The sequence below is a fragment of the Dicentrarchus labrax genome, unplaced genomic scaffold (genome assembly GCF_905237075.1).
Source record: "Dicentrarchus labrax unplaced genomic scaffold, dlabrax2021, whole genome shotgun sequence".
Classification (NCBI taxonomy): domain Eukaryota; kingdom Metazoa; phylum Chordata; class Actinopteri; family Moronidae; genus Dicentrarchus; species Dicentrarchus labrax.
The window spans coordinates 11,317,792-11,337,461 of record NW_026136713.1 but is presented as its reverse complement, the minus strand read 5'-3'; the positions used below and the strand labels follow the sequence as shown (position 1 = coordinate 11,337,461).

General features: G+C 38.3%; 2 protein-coding genes across 8 annotated transcripts in view; both read right to left on the bottom strand.

Annotated features, from left to right (window-relative positions):
• Positions 1-9,830, bottom strand: part of LOC127375176 (receptor-type tyrosine-protein phosphatase F) — a 57,915-nt gene extending 48,085 nt beyond the window's left edge. For 3 of the 7 annotated variants that reach the window (XM_051421049.1, XM_051421051.1, XM_051421057.1), the window contains exons 1-4: positions 9,711-9,830; positions 5,246-9,580; positions 2,687-3,007; positions 2,464-2,519 (exon numbers count right to left, since the gene is read on the bottom strand). The gene's annotated coding sequence lies outside the window, so the exon portion shown is untranslated. Of the gene's footprint in view, positions 1-2,463; positions 2,520-2,686; positions 3,008-5,245; positions 9,581-9,710 lie in introns of those variants that run through there. The other 4 variants (XM_051421050.1, XM_051421056.1, XM_051421055.1 and 1 more) reach the window with 4 other exon arrangements.
• Positions 9,831-13,576: 3,746 nt separating this feature from the next.
• On the bottom strand, positions 13,577-16,751 carry arsia (arylsulfatase family, member Ia). Its single transcript, XM_051419501.1, has 2 exons — positions 16,433-16,751; positions 13,577-15,684 (listed from the first exon to the last, which is right to left on the bottom strand). Exons 1-2 carry the CDS (start codon positions 16,744-16,746, stop codon positions 14,286-14,288), a joined length of 1,713 nt encoding a protein of 570 aa, XP_051275461.1. The 5' UTR covers positions 16,747-16,751; the 3' UTR covers positions 13,577-14,285.
• Between the last annotated feature and the right edge of the window lie 2,919 nt (positions 16,752-19,670).

Here is a 19,670-nt window from a genome sequence, read left to right as displayed (position 1 = left end):
TTTCTTCTAGTGTGCATCAGTGTTTGAGCTGTAAAACACATCAGTGAAGATGATGTGAGACTGTACTTTTTAATATATCAAAGAGATTCACACAATGTGTAAATTTAAACAAGTTAAACATCTCACCGTGAGAGACTGCGAGCATCAGCAATAGTCCAATCACAGCTTCCATGTCCCCTTACACCAAGCAGCCTAAATTGCCTTCTCTTAGTGATCAGTTTCAGATAAGAAGGTGTGAAAACTCTCACCAGAGTGTTGAAAAAATAGCACAGTTGAAAGGAAAAAGAGGAACCACGGTTAATGTGGTCACTAAATGCAAAGATATCCACACTAAAAGCCCCTGAAACAACAAGTTATCAGCTTATCCAGCCCTAAGTCCTTTTTTTTTTTTTTTTACTGCCACATTGAAACTTCCTGATGCAGATATGGTAAAACCAAAGTAAGTGTAATTTTGTGTGTGTTTTAATTTGAGTGTTGTTCAGAGTAAATGGGTATTTGTTTTCAAAACATCTGGGTTCTGGAAGATCATGATTTGTGTTTTCTTTCTTTCGTGTTAATTAAAGTGTGTAAGGTATACATACAATCAGATGTTTGATATTTTTCATTCATTTTCATTCTATTGTATTGCTAGTAGTTTCAATATTTCCCAGAACTGACCCTGGTCAATTTCCTGAAGCCTTTCGTTGGTGTGGTGGAATTTCTTTTGTCTAATGGTTTGTTTATTCTGTTTTACAGTTTCAAAGTATTCATGTAGTAGTATTGGGTCCAACTGGTGTCTGTGTTTTTGGTTTTATAGCTGTCTTTCTTTTTTCTCCTTTCTTTACATTCGCTCTCTGTCTCTCTCTCTCTCTCAATTCAATTCAAATTCAAATTCAAAGGTCTTTATTGACGTGAACAAAAACGTGTTTCCAAAGCAATTAACAATAATAACATATCTCATACATAGTAAATACATAGTTGTCATATACGATATTTTTTGTTACAATTAATTTACAACAAATATAATTTAATACAATGTCTCAATATGACCCTTTCACCAAGGAGAACTGCAAGTTTCTCTTCTTGAAAGTTCATGCCAAACGCTTCATGGAGATGTTGTTTATGTAACTGTTGGTTTGACTGATGGTTTTCGTATAGTTCAACACATAACAAGAAAGAAGATTAATTAACTCAACTGGTTATTTTAGTTCCTCACTTTTAGAGAAATACGCACCCACGGTGCTAAAATATGCACATTCATACTGTGCTATCGGCCCGCTGTGGTCTGATGTTAATATGTCTCTGTAATGTTCCTGATTTGAATCTCTTATGTAATTCTCTCTCTCTCTCTCTCTCTCTCTCTCTCTCTCTCTCTCTCTCTCTCTCTCTCTCTTCCTGTCTCTCTGTTGTCTTGTTAGAGTCTGCCACCCTCTACTGGCAACTATTGATTAAACTCAAATGCCCTAAAATATAATATTTAAAAAAGAGTCAGACGGCTCCACTAACACAATACATAACCTTTGTTCTATCTTATCTTCCACGCTGATACAAATGCAGAAAACACTCACAGACCTTTTTATGATATTCATAGTGAGCTGCTAAGAAGTGAATCTGAGAAGAATAAAAACAGAAGAGTTTCTGCTCTAAACTCTATTTTCACGTCCATAAAGACACATGACCGATCACAGCAGGTGAGAGGCGACACAAAGGTTCTGGTTCCAGAAAATTAAAGTTCAGATGCAGAACTTCTCATTTCAACCATTATAACAGAGTTCTCTTGATGATCCCTCTTTCGAGAGACGGCAGAGCCTTCAGCTTTCTCGTATTTCTTCTTCTTCCAGACAAAATAAACAGCAATCCCACTCAATATAAGAATCACCACAGCTGCTCGCAAACCAAATATGAGCATGGAGTGATCTGTTCAGATAAAGAGACACAAACATTACATGTCATACATGTTATAGATGTGACAGGAGAGTTAGTTTTTACTTACTTAAGTGCCATGAGTCGTCTGTGCTGGAAGAAGTCACAGTTTGATTGGAGGATGGGATATTAGTGGGGGGTTTAACTGACACCGTAACGCCAGTCTCCTTACCCTCAGAAGTGTCTGTAATCGTGGTAGAGGCTGATGTTGGCTCAATGCACTGGGTGTTTCCGGATACACGCACACTCTGCAATATGTGTGTCCCGTTGGATAAGCTGCAGTCAGTGAACCTGAAGCCTATAAGAAACAAACAGACGTACAGTTAATCATCAGTGTCATAACTATCAAACTGTTCTTCACTCACGTTCTGACTCACCACAGGTAGATATCCCACTGATGTGATTCCTGACTGAGCAGACCAGTTTTCCTGAGACGTCTGGTTTCAGAGTGATGTTGTTAGTCTCATTATTTCCAGAGAGGAGCTGAGTGTCTGTCAGTGTGTGTCCATCTAGAGTCCAGCTGTACTGAGGACTTTCTCCTCCCTCAGAGGAACAGGACACCTTCATCTCTCCCCTGGACAGACACTCAGAAACCAGCAGCACAGAGGACACAGGAGCTGAAGGAAACACACTCAGATTACTTTTCATAGTAACATAATCTTAGTCATTATATACAACATATAATACAGAATAGGTACATATACATATATAGTATGTAGAATATGAGATAATGTAGTTTACCAATAGAAGTTAACATGTATTTCTATGAAATTTTTTGTTTTACCTTGAATGATCAACTGTAGAGTCCGCTGCACTGATGTGCGTCCATTTGAATCAGAGATTATGAGAGTATATTCACCTCCATCAGTCCTGCTCAGGTCATTGATCCTAAATGTTCCATCACTGGGAGTAAATGAAGATCTGTCTGCTATCAGATTATACACTGTCCTGTTATGTTTGCCATGCAGCATCATCCTTTGTTTGTTTGACCATATGTATCTAAATATTTCTGAGGCACTGTCCATCAGCTGGAGGACCACAGTTCCTCCCAAAGCTCCATAACACTGAGCTCCATCCTGTCTGCCATCACAGTAGGTTTCCACACCTGAAACACAAGTTAGGGGAAAAAAAGTAAAGAATTTTTGTTCCTTCAGTGTCTATAAAATCAATTACAATGAGATATAGTCCAACCCCAAGAAACAGTGGAGCAGCTGTGTCTCTCTCAGACCACAGTTTGCCAACAGCAAGTTATTCTTGTGTAACTGAGAGTTACACAGGCCTTTGAGCAGCGGTGTAATGTAAATATTGTAAGTACATTTACTAAAGTACTAGGGGTGTGCATCTCTCCAATAAAAGACGATTCGATGCGTATCTCGATACATGGGGTGCGATACGATTCAGGAACGATACATTTTAAAATGGAACGATTCGATTCAGTTTGATTCAGAAGGATTTCGATTCGATTCGATGTGGCATGGCTCAATTCGAGAGGGTATGATGCAATGGATTTCTTGTTGAAAGTAGACAATCATTTCATAAAATGAATTAACTTGTAAATGTGGCATTTCCTTCAAAAAGATTTATCAAAGACAAGAGAAGAAGTGTATTTGTAGTTTTTGTCATGTTTATTAACATGTAACAACACATAAGAGCTCTCCAACGTCAATTAAATTCAAAGAAGAAGAATTCTCACTCTTCTGAGACAGTGTCCAATACTGTATGCTTGGTGCACTCACACGTGCACACAAACTTGACCATTTTATGTTCATCCCATACACGCAGTGAAGAAGTTCATGTATGCTTAATGCTTTTAATTTTTCGTACAACTGGAGTACTTTATTGCAGTTTTACAGTCTTTGCATATAGCGAAGCTTTTATCCAGTACTCCATTCTTTAAATAAAATCCTAATTTCTTCCACACTTTAGACTTTAAACTTGCCGGAGCGTTGCGAATCCTGCCCGAGTCAGCCATTTTTTAAACTTTCCCTCACAAACTCATAGCGCTATCTGACGTAACTGCAACAAGTCTCACGAGAGTTTAAAGGGAGGGAGCGAGAGATGGTCAGAGAGAGACGCGGTTTTCAGCAGCATAAACCAATTTATAACTTTTTAATCGGGCCATCGGCCGGTTAAAGCTACATTATGACCGATTTATTAGTCCGTGTACCGATGCACTCGCATCTTTTAAATCAAAATCGATTTTCCGATTCAAATCGGTTTCCGATTCATTACCTTTATTTCAGAATGTTTCTTAACATAAAAACAAAATATGATGCACTGACATAGACAAAACTAACAATCTGTAAAACTGTAAATTAGCTAAAACTAGCCAACATTACAAAGCTACAACTAATAATCCAATTAATATATGTAGTATATTCACTAACAAAGACCACGCCTATGAACATGAGGAATTTAGAAAGGTTTATTGCACGTAATGGCTGATGAGGGTCAAGATGGTGGTAGGGGTCGAGGGATGGTGGTAGGGGTTGAGGGATGGTGGATGAGGGGATGAAGAGTTGAGGGATAAAGGCTTGAAGGTTGAGGAATGAAGGGGTATCGTAAGGAAGGGTGACGGATGAACGAATGGAAGAAAGGGGGTTTGTTGGCGGATGGATGAATGGACGGAAGGGTGAAATGGTAAGAAGGAACCGAGTGGGTTGTGAGGCGCTAAGTGAGCTTCTGTAGAAATCTGCTTCCTCTATAGATAAAGAGGCTTATTCTAAACTAATGTAACGAAAACACAGCGAAGGGATTATACACTAGGGAAAACATACCTACAAATATTATATTCCTCCTAAATGTTAGAGCTTAGATTTTTTTTTAAACTTAAAACTTTATCGGTGAACTATACCTGTGTTACTCTCTTAATGCAGACATGTTCTTGTGCAATCGAGCCAAAATGCGTGATTAGGATTAGGATTCAACATTTACTTTATAACTTAGTTGCAGTTCTCTTATTTACAGTAATTGAGTGAGAATAAAATTAATAACTAAAAAAAGCTTTTGGACGAGAGATTTAATCATAATCATTAATTTCATCTTGTATATCTTCTGTATCTGTTATTTGTATCTCAGTTTCAATTTCAGAAAAAGATTGAATATACCGCCATATGTTTATAGAATTTATATACGAGCCATCAGTTAAGAAAACACTAGAACAGGTTTCAGGTTTTTTCAGTATCATAGATTTATGGCAGTCATTGAACATTATATGAAATTATATTTAATTTGTATGTCATAATTTGTACTTGTTTTAATTTGGCCCCAGTGTGATGACGTGAGATTGTACTTTTTAAATTTACTTGATGCCACAGCTTCATAAACAAGTTAAACATCTCACCATTTGAGACTCCGAGTACCAACAGCAACAGTCCAATCGCAGCTTCCATGTCTCCTCAGTGTTTTGATCCAGTCAGCAGCTTCCAGACAAACCTCTCTACTTTATTCAATATCTAACATGTGCACACTCTGAGCAGCCTGAAACGTCTCCTTTTAGTGATCAGCGTCAGAAAGTTCCCCTGACTATGCGTTGTGACAACAGTTGAGAGGAAAAAAAGGAAGGACAGTTAATGTAGCAAAGTCATCCACCCTAAAAAAGCCCCAGAAACCACTAGTTTTCTGCTTATTGATAACTTCTCATTCTTCAGTTGCAACCATATTTTCTTTCTGTTATCAGACAAATACACACCACCACTTTGTACCTATCTTTTCCTCTATTTTTGATAGGCAGAGCCAAAATGAATGCAAATTGAATGCTCAGAAAATATCTGATGTAACATCATTAAAATGTTTCTAGTATTTTTGTTTCAAATTAATTTCCACTTTGAAGTTACACTGCTTTAATTACTATAAAGATCTTGTAAACCAGAAAGTCTTGTAAAACGTATATGTGTTCATCGACGATGCTTTTCAGGGTCAACATAATATAATTAAACCCACATTTATTTGCCAAATGGACTGAAATAATTCTACCAACATAAAGGTGTTTTAGTATCATCGACAACATATACATACATATATTATCAGACTCAATACATGATTACAGTAAAACAGCATTTATTTTTCTGTTTCACAGAAAGGAAACAGTATATTGCAGCCAACTGCTCACGTCAGTTACTCATTTATGTTCAGAACATTATGTTCATGTCTCAGGCTCTGCATTAAGACTTTATTATACGTTCATCAATTTGTATTTCTTTTCAATTTTATGTTTTGTTTACAACCAGCTAAAAGAAAGTGCCAGAAGAGATGCAGGCAAAATGTCCCTATTCTTTATTCCTTTGATAAAACCAATCTGCGGTCAGAGGATTATTATCTTATCTTTTGTCAGAATCATATATAACCACTGACAGGTGAAGTGAATAACACTGATTATCCGGTTATCATTGCACCTGTCAGTGGGTGGGATATATTACGCAGCAAGTGAACATTATGTCCTCCAAGTTGATGTGTTAGAAGCAGGAAAAATGGGCCAGTGAGGATATGAGCGACTTCAAAAGGGCCAAATTGTGATGGTTAGACGACAGAGACAAAACGTTAATTCTGGTTCTGACAGAAAGGTGTCAGAAAACAGAGTGCATCACACAATTGTTGCATATGGGGCAGCGTTATGGCTGATTGGTGTATAACTCAACAGATTTTTTTGATTTTAGTTCCTTATTTTTAAGACAAATACAGACCCAAGTTGCTAAAATATGTACATTCATATCATGCTATAGGCCACAGTGGTCTGATTACTCAAGCTATATTTCTCTGTAATGTTCCTGGTTTATATCTCATCTATAATTGTACATGATGACTGTGTACAAATGTTTTTTAAACCATCAAAACTAGAATTAGAAAAAATGGGAATTGGGAAAACATACCTACAAACAGGCCAGCTGACAGTCTTGCCTGGGCCAGGGACGAGATCATCTTAGATGGGCCCCCCCACGCCCAGATCTCGCCTTTTCCTCTGCTCTTCCTCTCCTTCCAATAGCAATGTTTGTGTGCACGGTTTCTTTCATGTTCTGGAAATCTCTCATAAAGCTTTCTGTAAAATTCTGGAATTTAGTGCCCTAGTTCATTTTTTCTCTACTTCAAAGGAGAACAGCAAGCATGGTAGGCAAAATAAGGCCTTTTTGGAGCTGCTATATACTATCCAGTCCCTGTCGATTTTTTTCCCTTCCATTGTGGGATGTGGAATATGTCAGATAGTTTGGGAATTCCCTGACCTCTGCATCTGCTGGCAATTCCTTTGCCCTCTCTGAGAAAGGCGCCATCACATGTACGAGGTTCACTCTATTATTTAGTTAATTGTTTGATTTATTTTATGTTAGCCTTTATTTTATTTTATGTTAGCGTATTTTTACTCTTACCCTGTAGTACTTTACTTTAACACCTTTGTATTGAAACTGTTGCACAGTAATTTCCCTCGTGATAAATAAAGCTTCTTGAATCTTGAATCTTGAATCAGAGTCGGTCATTCTAGTTGGCCATAATGCAGGATCGCTGAAATTAAGTGTGTGTGATCAGTCTCTGATCCATTCTGCTCAGACTCTCTGACGGGTACCTTGTACCCTGGGCCCGGGACAACAGACCCGTTTGTCCCCCCCTATCGGCGGGCGTGCCTACGAATATTAATTAATATATTAATATAATATTGTATTGATATTTCCATACCCAGGATGTTTGTATTCAATTATATTGAAACTTGTATGAAGTCATTTTAGTCTCAGGCCATCACCACACTCATGTTTCATTTCATTCAAACAACATCACAGTAATATTTCATCATATAGAAACCAGGACATTGCAGCCTATCTGTCTCCTCATTTCCGCACTTATGTTGGAAACATGTTGAGTAATTCAAGAGCTTATTTTTCACTGGTTTGTGCAACAATTATTACGTAAGCTTAAGAGAATGTGTCCTTGTTGATGTTGGAGACTGAACCTTTTAACAGAAGCTTGTAAATAGTTTCTCAAATTGTGTGTGCTGAGATAAGATGTTCAGGAAAGACCCTCTTTGCACTCAACTATAAAGGAAGTAAAACAAGCATAAATAAAACTGCCATATAATAGCAACCATACACCCAGCTTCTGCCACAAAACTCTGTTTTATTTTATTATTCCTGGCTGCTACATTCGGGCAATTGAATCATGGTTTGGGATTTGACACGGATGAACATTTGGATTAAAACATTTACACAATGTGTACACAGTGTGACTGTGTAAATTAAAACTAGACATAGGTTATTGGATATTTCAGTGAATATTTACAGTGATAATAACTTCCAACATATACATAGAAAAAGTATTAAACAAATATTGCAAACAACTGTGAAGTCTCTGTAACTACAAAGTATATTATGAAAACAAACATCTATATACATATCGATATAGATATAGATATATAGATATATAGATATATAGATATATAGATAGATATATAGATAGATAGATATATATAGATATATATAAAGTAATGTTAGTTAACTATGACATAATGCAAGTGAAACCCAAACACAGCCAGCAGATGTCGTCATAACACAACATGACTAATGAGCTTCAGCATCACCTAATAACCAGCTGGACAGTTAGAAATAAACTACTGCAGCCATCTAGTTCCTGGTAATCTTTTAAGTCTTTGACTGATATGAATTTCAGCAAAAGCACACCAGATCTAAATCATCGTCAGTGATGTTTTATTACACATTTTTACTGTATGATAATGTTGGTTTGTATACTGATTAATATTATTATTACTATTACATACTACTACACATGTGTTTTGTTTTTTCTTTTGGTGTTTTTATGTCTACTTTGGGTGGGCCGCTTATATAGTTAATTATTTGTATTATTATTATTATTATTATTATTATTATTATTTCTTTGTTTTTTTTGTCGGTTTTGTTGTTTTCTCTCTCTAGTCTTAAATCCCTCTCCTTCACCTCCTTAATTGATTTGTAAATTAAAAACGTCACTCCTTAATCTTCCTTTTTGGTTCCCTTTTTTTTTCTCACTCCTTCCTGCAGAGTCACGCACACACTCATGTGCTCACATACGCACACACACAGCCAAGCCGAGCAGCAGTAACTGGCAGGCTTTAGCGTAACATTTCTTTTGTTATTAGTATGTTTTATGTGCTATTATTAGTATATTTGTATTGTTTGTTTGTTTTTTAGTTTAGGGTTCAATGTGTCTGCCTTTGTTCTGTGTTTATCTGTGCAATATATCTTTTTTTAATTGTTAGTGATGTTACCTGGTGCTATTAAAGGTTTGTTTATATCAATAAAATGGTGGTAATAATAATGCAAAAATATAGAATATAACAATATCCCAGTATTTGAAATGGATCAAGTACATGCTTAAGACCTTAAAAGACATCTGGTGTGTGAATTATGATCAGCAATCTTTTGCTGTTGTTTAACAAAGAGCAGATCAAACTACAGTGATTTACAAATGTACTGATATGGTGTTACAATATGCTGCTGCTGCCGCTGTTGCACTACAATTATAATGCCATTAATCTTTTTCAACACTAATTCAAGACACAAAAAGAAAGCTCCAAAGATTTTTACAGCTCACAAGTGATGCTGAAAGTGTTGTTTGCCATTGCCAGTCCTCGGTTTGGTCCAGTTCGTCAAAGTCCTCGTATTGAAGGTGTTTATTCTCAGTTATATATATATAACTGTGGCTGCACAAAAGATAGAATAAAGTACAATGATTGTGCAGTTAAAGCAGAACAAAAAGACTTTGATGTTTCCATCAATATATTATGGTAATGAGTGGAATGCTGAAATACAAACAGACTGGAGAAATCTTACGTGGCTTCTTATCATGTCTCACTTTCTTGCAGACAAAGCAACATATCGATACCACTATCACCACTATTATTAGAGCACCCGCTGCAATACCCATGTAGATATAGAGGGGCAAATCAGATTCTGGGGAGAAAAAAAACACAATGGTAATTATACAGACTTACAGCATGTACTGCATTTAAACATGCCTTATTTTTTTTTTTTTTTGTTATTCATATATCACATTTTGGTCATTTTCCCTCAGCTAACTTATGCAGAATATGAAAGTGATTTGAATCAGAAAAAAGGTATTCTTCCTCTGTATTGTGGCAAACTGCATAACATGGGAGATCCACTTCAACTGTGGGTGTGCCCCGGTTGGTTACGGTAGTTTCATTATTGCAAAACATAAGATATCCTAAGAAGGTACACATCCTGCTGTTTTTTTCCAACTACCACTATGCAATAACTAAGGGCTCTACAAACAGATCCAAATACAAGTATCAATGATAATCTGACATCTACAGCTCTATAGTACAGGAGCTAGATGAATGTCCAGAGGAAAACATTCTGTGCTTATTTTTGGTTTATACACTTAAAGACTACAGGTTTTTGAGGTGACTGACAAGCTAAAAATGTTATTTGATTTAACTTTATTGGCTGATATTTGTTGTATAAAAACTATAGCAGGTTCACACACCTTACTCTGATTGATTATTTGTTTTGGGAGTAAAATACTATCATGGCCAAAATCATAATGGACAAACTGAGAATAACACCCAAGCTGCCAAACACAGAAAGTTCCTGATGTGCACTGATGAGAGCAGAGCAAAAAAGGAACTTTCTTTCAAAGGTCACCCACAGAGTAGGCCTATATTTTGTAAATGTAAAAATAGTCAGAGACTAAATGGAGAGTTTCTGTCTACATTTAAACATATTCTCAGGTGCAATGTGCTGCCGTGCAATGCAAGACCCAGTTATATTTTTATCATATGTAAGTAGATTTTCTGTGAAAGCCCAGAACAGCCGTGCTTGCAATTGCTTATTTTTTTCCAATGCTGTTTTAAGATCAGAGATCAGAGTTTATTATTTTGTTATCTCGGAAAATAAAACACATTTCTACAAGATAATTTATCAAGAGAAAACGACTTTTGGTTTTCCAGAGATCACTAAACTGAAAGAGTTGTTGACAATGTTATGCAATACTGATGAAATACATCAGAAGATTGACATTTACATGGACATAAACATCTATAATAATCCCATACATTCTGGTGTGCAACTCCTGATCTCTGACAAGTAATAAGAGGAAACCTTTTGTTTTCTTGTGATAACTGGTTGATAATCTCAAGATAAAAAAGCTTATTTTCTCAAGATAACAAAAATGAACACATGATAATAAAAATGAATAATAACAATAATAATAAATTAAAAGAATTTTAAATAATTGCAAGCACATTTGTCACCAACTTCCGTAAATTTGAGTCACACAGTATTAATAGTACTACTAGTAATACGAATAGCAATAGGAAATGTCACCTAATGAAGATATAAACCAGTTCTTGGAAATAGCTCTTAGAAGAAACACAACCCAGCCTTCATATCAGCAGGTATTTTAAACAAAGTAAAGTGTTTCTCAATGAACAATCTGGAAAAAGCTGCAGAACATGATTAATGATAGATGATTCTCATGTTTTCTGCTTTCATTCATTCAAACTTGAGTTTTGTATTTTTTTCATTCCCCCACGATGATTACAGTTTTGATTAACTGTAGAGTATTATACAAGAATATAAAGGGGTAAATAAGTTGGACGATGAGGATTCAATTTCAAAACACTTGCCTTGACAATCCAAGTTTATATTAATGTTTTGCACGCGGACCCCATCGGAATTAAAGACGTCCACGGTGTATAGTCCAGAATCATTCCTCTCCACGTTTGTGATCTTCAGCGTCCCGTTGTTGATGTAAAACTTTGCCCTGTCGGTCAATGGCCCCTCTATCTTTACCTTGTCTTTGTTCATATATAACACAGTTGTGGATGCAGTGGGAAGCTGTTTTTGACATCGCACCTTATAGCCGCTTGCATTGGTCATAATTTGGATATACACTGAGCCTCCGAGGGTAACAGTGCACTGAGATGTGTTGTGCATGGCATTACACATAGTCTCAGCAGCTGGGAAGAAAGTTACAAGAAAAGAAAAAGTATATTCAAAAAATATCCGTATGAATAATTCATCTTTTGCACATCATTGCAATGTTTCTGAAAAGTGCTTTTTAAGTGAGGGTTTTACCGTTTGACGTTACTCCGGCTAATATCACAAGAAGAATGATAACTTGCCCCATCTTCCTTCGTTCTCCAGAAAAACGATGAACTAAGCAGTGTTAGAGCTAATGCAATGAAACAAAGATGATGAGCATCAGCCCAGAGGTTGTACAAGATGACAAGAAATGTTAAAGGGGTGACGGTTTGGTACAGCGGTTAGGACGCAGGAAATGAAGTGTTCTCACTTCCACATCATGCTGCAGTGAGGTGATCTTATAAAATGGCTACAGTATGTCTTTGTTGAAATCTCATCTGTCAAATCTCAGGATTGCATTAAGTAACATCGTGTGACTGGGACAACAATTGCATCATGTTCCAGCCACAGTTTATGGGAAGTATTTGCCAAGGCAACTTTTTGTTTTATTTTGCAAGATTTTGTTTTTGAAGTATTAACTTGCCAAAGAAAAAGTTAAAAAAAAAAAAAAAGTTAAAAAATGGAAGTGACAAGTATAATAACGCACACATGCAAATGTGGTCGACTGCAAAACTGAAACTGTTCAAACACAAATGATGTTTGTAGTTAACCTTAGAGGCCTGAGATCTGTCAGTGCCAAGTAACAATTAAAATGTCAGAATTCATTATGGGGACACAAGTTCCCTACAGATCTATCTGTAGGTTAGGGTAACCTTAACTCTAATCCCGGTGTGTAGAAGGACAACTTTATAAGTTTCTGTGTTCCAGACCAGCAACCATTTCTGTGGACAACCTTCTACATGCTGAACAGACAGTTTTGAACTGTTTGATGCTTTTTGTGTCTGCTTGTAGAGCACATGATCCAAACTTCTTTCCACAAGAATAATGATTTGATTCTAGGTTAAATTGCTGCCGTGATGCATTGCACTTAACTGCAAATAGTTGTGGACTTGGCAGAAGAGGAACCACCCCCTCAAGGCTCATTCTGAAGTAACAAAAACACAAAGGTCAGTAGACGGAAATGTGTATGAAAAGATGAAAAAAACATTTAGAATATTTACATTTTAAGTAATGGTACAACCATAAAGTCATGGTGTCTTGGGTTTTTAAAGGTTCCTGTGAAGGTAAGCATCAGATAGCAGCAATGAAGTGTTGGTACAATGTCATGAAGTATATATTTTTTTTTACTTTAAAGTAACTTTCAAAAATTATTTATGTGAAAATAATGGTTCATTAGGTTTATAAAGAAGTGACATTTAAAATGACATTTGTGAAAAACTGAATACAAAAAAGTAAATATTATTTAATTCCATTAAAGGCCCAGTGTATAGCATTCAGTGGCATCTAGTGGTGGAGTTGCAAATTGCATTTGAATACAGCTCACCCCTCCAAGTGCGTAGGAGAAGCTACGGTGGCCATGAAATCTAGAGCCTGTGTTTGGTTTGTCCTTTCTGTGTGGTTTGTTGGTACTGTACATGAACATGGCCATTCAACATGGCGGCCTCCATAGAAGAGGACCCACTCCCTCTGTAGATAAAAAAATGTTCATTCAGAAACACAACAATTGTTGTGATTACACATTATAAAGAAAACATATTTATGAATATTTCATTCCATTTCTGCCAATAGATCCTACTAAATGATACACACTGGACCTTTAAGCAAATTTTAATTCAAAATGTGATAAATAGAATATGATGAACAGAAAAGGACACTTGGCATAAAGACTCAGAGTTGTAAACTTTTATCAAGATGCTTTCCCCAACAAGTAAAAAAATTATATTCTTCTAATATTATTCTTCTATTTTAAATTACCTAAATCAACAGATAGAATAAGTTTAGAACTGGAGTTTCAATAAATCATTCTAATGTCACATTGACAGAGAGGTAGTCATCAGTTGTATTCATTATAGTTACAAATGGTTGCAGATGATTTGTCTTTGTCACCTTGTCATCCGTGTCAAACCCAGTGATTGTCATTATATAAAAAACAATTTTGTATTTCTCTCACACTCTCTGGAGAACAGTTTTTTTGTACGCTAACAAAACACATTTGCTTACATACTTGTATCATCTTGTAAGATGGAATCAACCCTAATTTTTCAGAACTGAATATTAAATTTAGGGTCACACATATTTTTTATTTAAAGTGGATACAAACCAGTTGAACAATTAATGCTTTCATCGGACTTCTTTCATCAGTTCTTCTACAGAGACTGAACAGTAACTGTAGCCGGAGCCTGAAAAGTCTTGGTTATTTGTTCAACACAAACACAAACACAAACACATCTTCAAAAAGTTCCATCCACAAACAGAACTCTCCTTCATATGACTTTGTCCTTCCGAAGCACCATGTCCTTTCTATATCCTGTTGGACATGATCCTTGTGTTGAGTCTCCTGAAAAACGACCTGCTTTTGGACAGTTTAAGCTTCTTCTTCCAATCCTTGTTATTTTTCTGGTAGACACTGTCCCAGCTGTCCTCCTCTTCATCTGCTACCCAGGGCACCCAGGCACCTCCATTCAGGTCGGGGGCAGCCCGTAGGTCCTCTGATGGGTACCTTACTGGCACAGCAGTGCGATTGTAGTACACCAATCTAGCCAGCAGCTCTTTGACAACATCTGGTCTCTGCTCAGAAAGGTCAAAACGTTCATAGGGGTCTCCGGAGATGTTGAAAAGCCAGACAGATTTCCGGGGTTCAGTGTGGCGCTCCAGATTCCACCAGCTGCCGGGGAAACCTGGAAGCATCTGTGGTGGTGTCCAGTCTCCGTAGCCAGGGTCTCCTGTCAGTAGTTTCCAGTCTCCAGCTCGAATGGAGGCCTGCACAGCTGTATTCCAAATCCCAAATCCTTTCTGCAGGGAGCCACTGCGTGCATGGTTATACAGAGGATCAATATTATGGAGGATCTCCAACCTGGGTGACTCCTTCCCCTCACTGATGGCCTCCCAAACATCATACCCATCCACCCCCTCGGTCAGCGACTCATTGCCACCTGCTAATCCCACCAGTGTGGGGTACCAGTCAGTGATGTGCACCAGGGCTTTACTCACCCTCCTCTTCTTCCTCAAGAGAGGGCTGTGGACGAACCCCAGACCGCGCACACCACCTTCCCAGTAGGTGCCTTTACGTCCTCTGAGTGGCCAGTTACTGCCGCCAGACAATGGTTGGCCACCGTTGTCAGTAGAGAAGATGATGACACTGTTCTGGTAGTAATCATACTTGCGGAGAGCATATGTTATATTGCGCACCGCCTCGTCTACGGCTGAGACCATGGCAGCATATTTCCGGCGTGCCACATTTTCCAGCCCACGGTACGGGTAGATGTACTCCCGCGGAGACTGCAATGGTGTATGAACAGCTTGGAAGGAGAGGAAGATAAACAGCGGCTGGGACTGAGGATCATGGGTTGCCAGGATCTTGCGGACTCTCTGTGTATATAGATGGGTGGAGTATTTGCCCCTCTGACCCCAGGCGACCGACTCCCCCTCATGGAGGTCGAAGCCACACATCCCAGGGCCGTCACAGGAGTCATAGGTGTAGTAGTTCACACTGCCCGTTAGGGAGCCAAAGTATGTGTCAAAACCACGGCGAGTGGGTAGGCACTCCTTCTTGTAGAAGCCCAGATGCCACTTGCCGACCATGTGGGTGGAGTAGCCGAGCTCCTGCAGTCTCTGGGGGAGGGTGACCTGGTCAAAGGGCAGGCAGTTGGGCTGGCGGGGCCGGATGATGGAGTGCTGCAGGCCGGTGTGAATCTGGTACCTGTAGGGTTAATGATAAAGAAACCTGTCGGTTAACAATAATCTGATCCATCAGATGGTAAGGTACAAGATGAGGGTAGAAGGAGGTTGTTACCATTTCCTCCCTTGGCTGCATGTGTGGTTAACAAATACTGTGAGAGTGAAGACAGCTGAAGCCACATAAAGAGCTGTGAAAAAGGTTTGTTGCCCACACTTTTGTTGTGCTGTTTTTGTCTGACACTTCATCTGAGTTTATTTATAACATTTGTTTTACCTATCTCAGGTATGTATAATTCAGATTAAAAAAAGAAAATACACAGTACTTGTATCATCAGAACCACAGAAATATTTAATCAAAATGATGACATTATTCTCAGATCTCACATTAAAGTTTATGCTAAAGGTTTTCAACAAATAATCCATAATTTCCATTCAGATTTGTAATAATTCGGTTTTTTATACAACAAAATTTCGTTTCAAATCGCAGTGAAATCTCAATTAAAAAATGATCACTGAGGTTCTTTGCCAAGTCATACTTTTATGTTTGTTTAATTTGTTTGTAGATTATTCATTGAGAACATAAAAAAATCAAAATCTAGCTGCATTGAATGGTATATGCTTATATGCTTATATATGTGTATAATGTATAAATGTATAAATGTATAATTATCTTACAGTTTTTGTCTTTGTTTTTTGAACAACAGATTGTGGAAAAACTTTAGCATATTTGTGTTTTAGACGAGTCTAAACTCTGAGCACAAACCCTCTACCTGCCGGTGATGAGCTGACTGCGGGACGGGGTGCAGATGGGTTGGATGTAATAACTCTCCAGCTTCACTCCGTCCGCTGCCAGCTTGTCCAGCGCCGGCGTCCTGATGTCAGAGCTGTGGTAGCCGATGTCGTTGAATCCCTGATCGTCTGTCATGATGAAAATGATGTGAGGAGGCTGCTGGACAGGAGATCTGTCAACGAAAGTTTGCTCTCCCTCGTTTTCCACCTGATTAGGACTCATCAGGTCCCAGGTCAGGTACCCGAGGCTGAGCAGGCTCATCATAGAGAACCCGGTCAGAGCTGTCGTTGCCATGGTTCCTGTGACAGTCAAAATAGCGAGTATTCACTATATTGTCACCAAATCATTGTGCAGTGAGGATTAAATAGTTTCAAACTCATCAGATGTCACTATATGCGCTCAGTGCATGCACCTACAAAGAAAAGCTACACCTCCACTGACTGTCCAGACTGTTTCAGCCAAAGCATTTAACTTTCCCTAGTGGTCCCATTGACCCCGCCCATTTGCTACCTCACTGAAATAACATCATCCCCCTACCAAGCACAAACACACAGAGACATGTTTCTACTACATCCAGGTGTTAATAGTGAGTTTACACCTCTCACTGGATCTTGTGTGGTTTCTTTTTAATATCTACGTAGGAGGCACTGACAGTTCTGTTAAATGAGGATATTATTCTGAACAATCTTAGGAATTTGATGACTGTAGATTTGTCACATTTATTTTCATTCAGTGTAAAAGCATGCTTTAAACATGAAAGCAGCAAAAAAAAAAGCCTCACCTCATGCACAATCCTCTAACTTCATGGTAATTTGAATTCAATGAACCATGCTGCCAACTTTACAAATTACTAGAAAGCAAGAAAGAAAACTCCTTCCTATCTGACCTGGTTTAGCAGTGGATCACAGAGACTCTACAGAAAGACCCCCACCCAGAAAAAACACGGTGTGTGGGGGAGATTTGAGTCTCGGGGCCCTACGGGGCCCTACAGACACAATCCCAGACACTGTTCCCTCACTCCTCTCCACTGCACTCACAAACACTCTCTTATTATTACTGCTGTTTTATGAGTGCTGCAGACCTGAGGAGAGAGACAGAGCAGACTTCCCAGACTCTGATAACATCTCCAACCAGGCGTCAAAGAACCACTTTACAAATCATCCAGCGGGTCAACAGAAAGCAGCGGGACTGCACAGCCTCAGCCACAGCTCCTGTGTGCATGTTGGCATCTTGTAGACATTCATCTCGCTGCAGAATCACTTTGACTGGGAATCAAGGAAGGAATGAGTATTTTATAATAATATCGAGGGCATTGTTAAATCTATGCCAATAACAAAGGGGGATATGTAGATCAGGAAAAGATGATGTGCCACAAGGATTTTGAAAGGTCCAGTAACATTTAAGAGGATCTATTGGCAGAAATTATTATTATATGCATATGTTTCATTAGTGTATAATCATCTGAATATATGAATCATTAGAATGAGCTGTTTTTATCTACAGATGCTGCGGGTCACCTTCCGTGACAACCACACACTGACCCTAGATAGGCCCATTGCACGTTTGCACATGTTTCACAACTACCGTTGTTTCTCCTTCACGCTCAGGTGAAATGAGGAAGTTGGAATCTGCAACTAGACAGCTTGATGTTACACACTGGTCCTTTATGCAACACATCTAATGCTGGAGCTTTCGAGATGAGATGACACAACATTTAGTCTTTCATCATGTTCACTATGTTAGTTGTTGAGCTGCTCCTGTTACCGGGTGCGAGACAAGTCAACTGATACATGAAACCTGGACTAATTCTGCTGCTTTTTTACTATGGTAAGCCACTTTGTCAAAAACATACAGTTTCTCATGTGTGTCATGATTAAACAACTTCAAATCCTCACATGCTATTTTTGTAAGACATTCAAATCATCAATCAATTAATCAAACTAAATTTTGCTGTTTTATGTCAATGTTACGGACACAAAGGATCAGAACTATCAACAACCGTGGTGTCATGGGGTATGGTGTACATGCTGTCAAAGTAGATGACAGAAGGCCTTGTGAAGTGTGCTACAAGCATGGAATAAAACCATAAACTGTCCCATTCAACATTATGATTCCTGATAACCCACGTACGTAGGATTCAACCATTATTGGGCTGAAATTGTGCAGTGTAATTGCAGGCCTAAGATATTTCATAGTTTTTAAAAGAGGCCCTAATGTTTTCATCCTTTGAACGTTCATTGTGGTTCATATGTGATAATGAAATCTATCGAAGTCAGGAATTGGTCAATACAATACCTTGCAAATATTGATATTGGTTACAGAGGTTTTGTGGGCATGAAGGTCGCGGGGCAGCCAAAGGAAGTGTGAGCCTCCCGTAAAGGGCATGAAACTGCAGCCGATGAGGTTTGCCAGCCAGCAGCAGCAAAGGCATCTTTGGAGCAGAGCCTCTGAGTTTAAGGCAGGTCAAGCCGGGAAAGACCAAGAAGAAAAAAATGATTGAGGTGCACCTGAAGTTTTACACCCTCATGTTTATTTATATAGTTTTCCTAGAGGGAGCGGCCGAGTGGCTTGGACTGCTAAAGGTCTTTGCAAAAATCCCACCAAAAACCAGAGAAATGTTGTGCAATCACACAGAGGGACCTCGAAATTATTGATCATAGTAAGTTCACAATGTATTTTAATTACAACTTGCAGAAGCAGACAGATAGTCAGTGATGTCCCCGAGTGAGTGAAATAACATGGACACACCATGGAGGGGAACATATCTGTGTGATCTGTGTTTGTGTGTGTGTGTGTGTGTGTGTGTGTGTGTGTGTGTGTGTGTGTGTGTGTGTGTGTGTGTGTTGCTTAGGGAAGTAAGAGTCTTTACATCTTTGGGCAGCCACACTTATGAAATGTGACTCATCTGTTTTCTGTTGGTCAGAGGTGTAACTGTGATAGTTCACCTGACTCACACACAAAAACAAATATTAACATAAGCATGTGCCCAAATACTCGTCATCGTCTGAAAAAACGTTGATAGGTCGATGTTATGGTATGTTAAAGAAGGTCACTCTAGTTTAATGAACCAGTTGTGTTGCCATTGACCCATATGTGTGGAAATTTAAGTTTAAGTCTGTTACTTCAGAAAGTCAAACATCTGTGGTGTGTTGGTTGGTTGTGCATTACCCTCCTACACGCTCAAAACATGTTCTCAGTTTTACATCACTTTTAAACCA

What these genes read in the sequence shown, in the direction of transcription:
- arsia (XM_051419501.1), bottom strand. Translation starts at nt 16,746, where the DNA reads ATGGCAACGACAGCTCTGACCGGGTTCTCTATGATGAGCCTGCTCAGC. An exon ending in AGTCAGCTCATCACCGGCAG is followed by an intron (nt 15,685 to 16,432) that starts GTAGAGGGTTTG and finishes TTAACCCTACAG; the next exon opens with GTACCAGATTCACACCGGCC.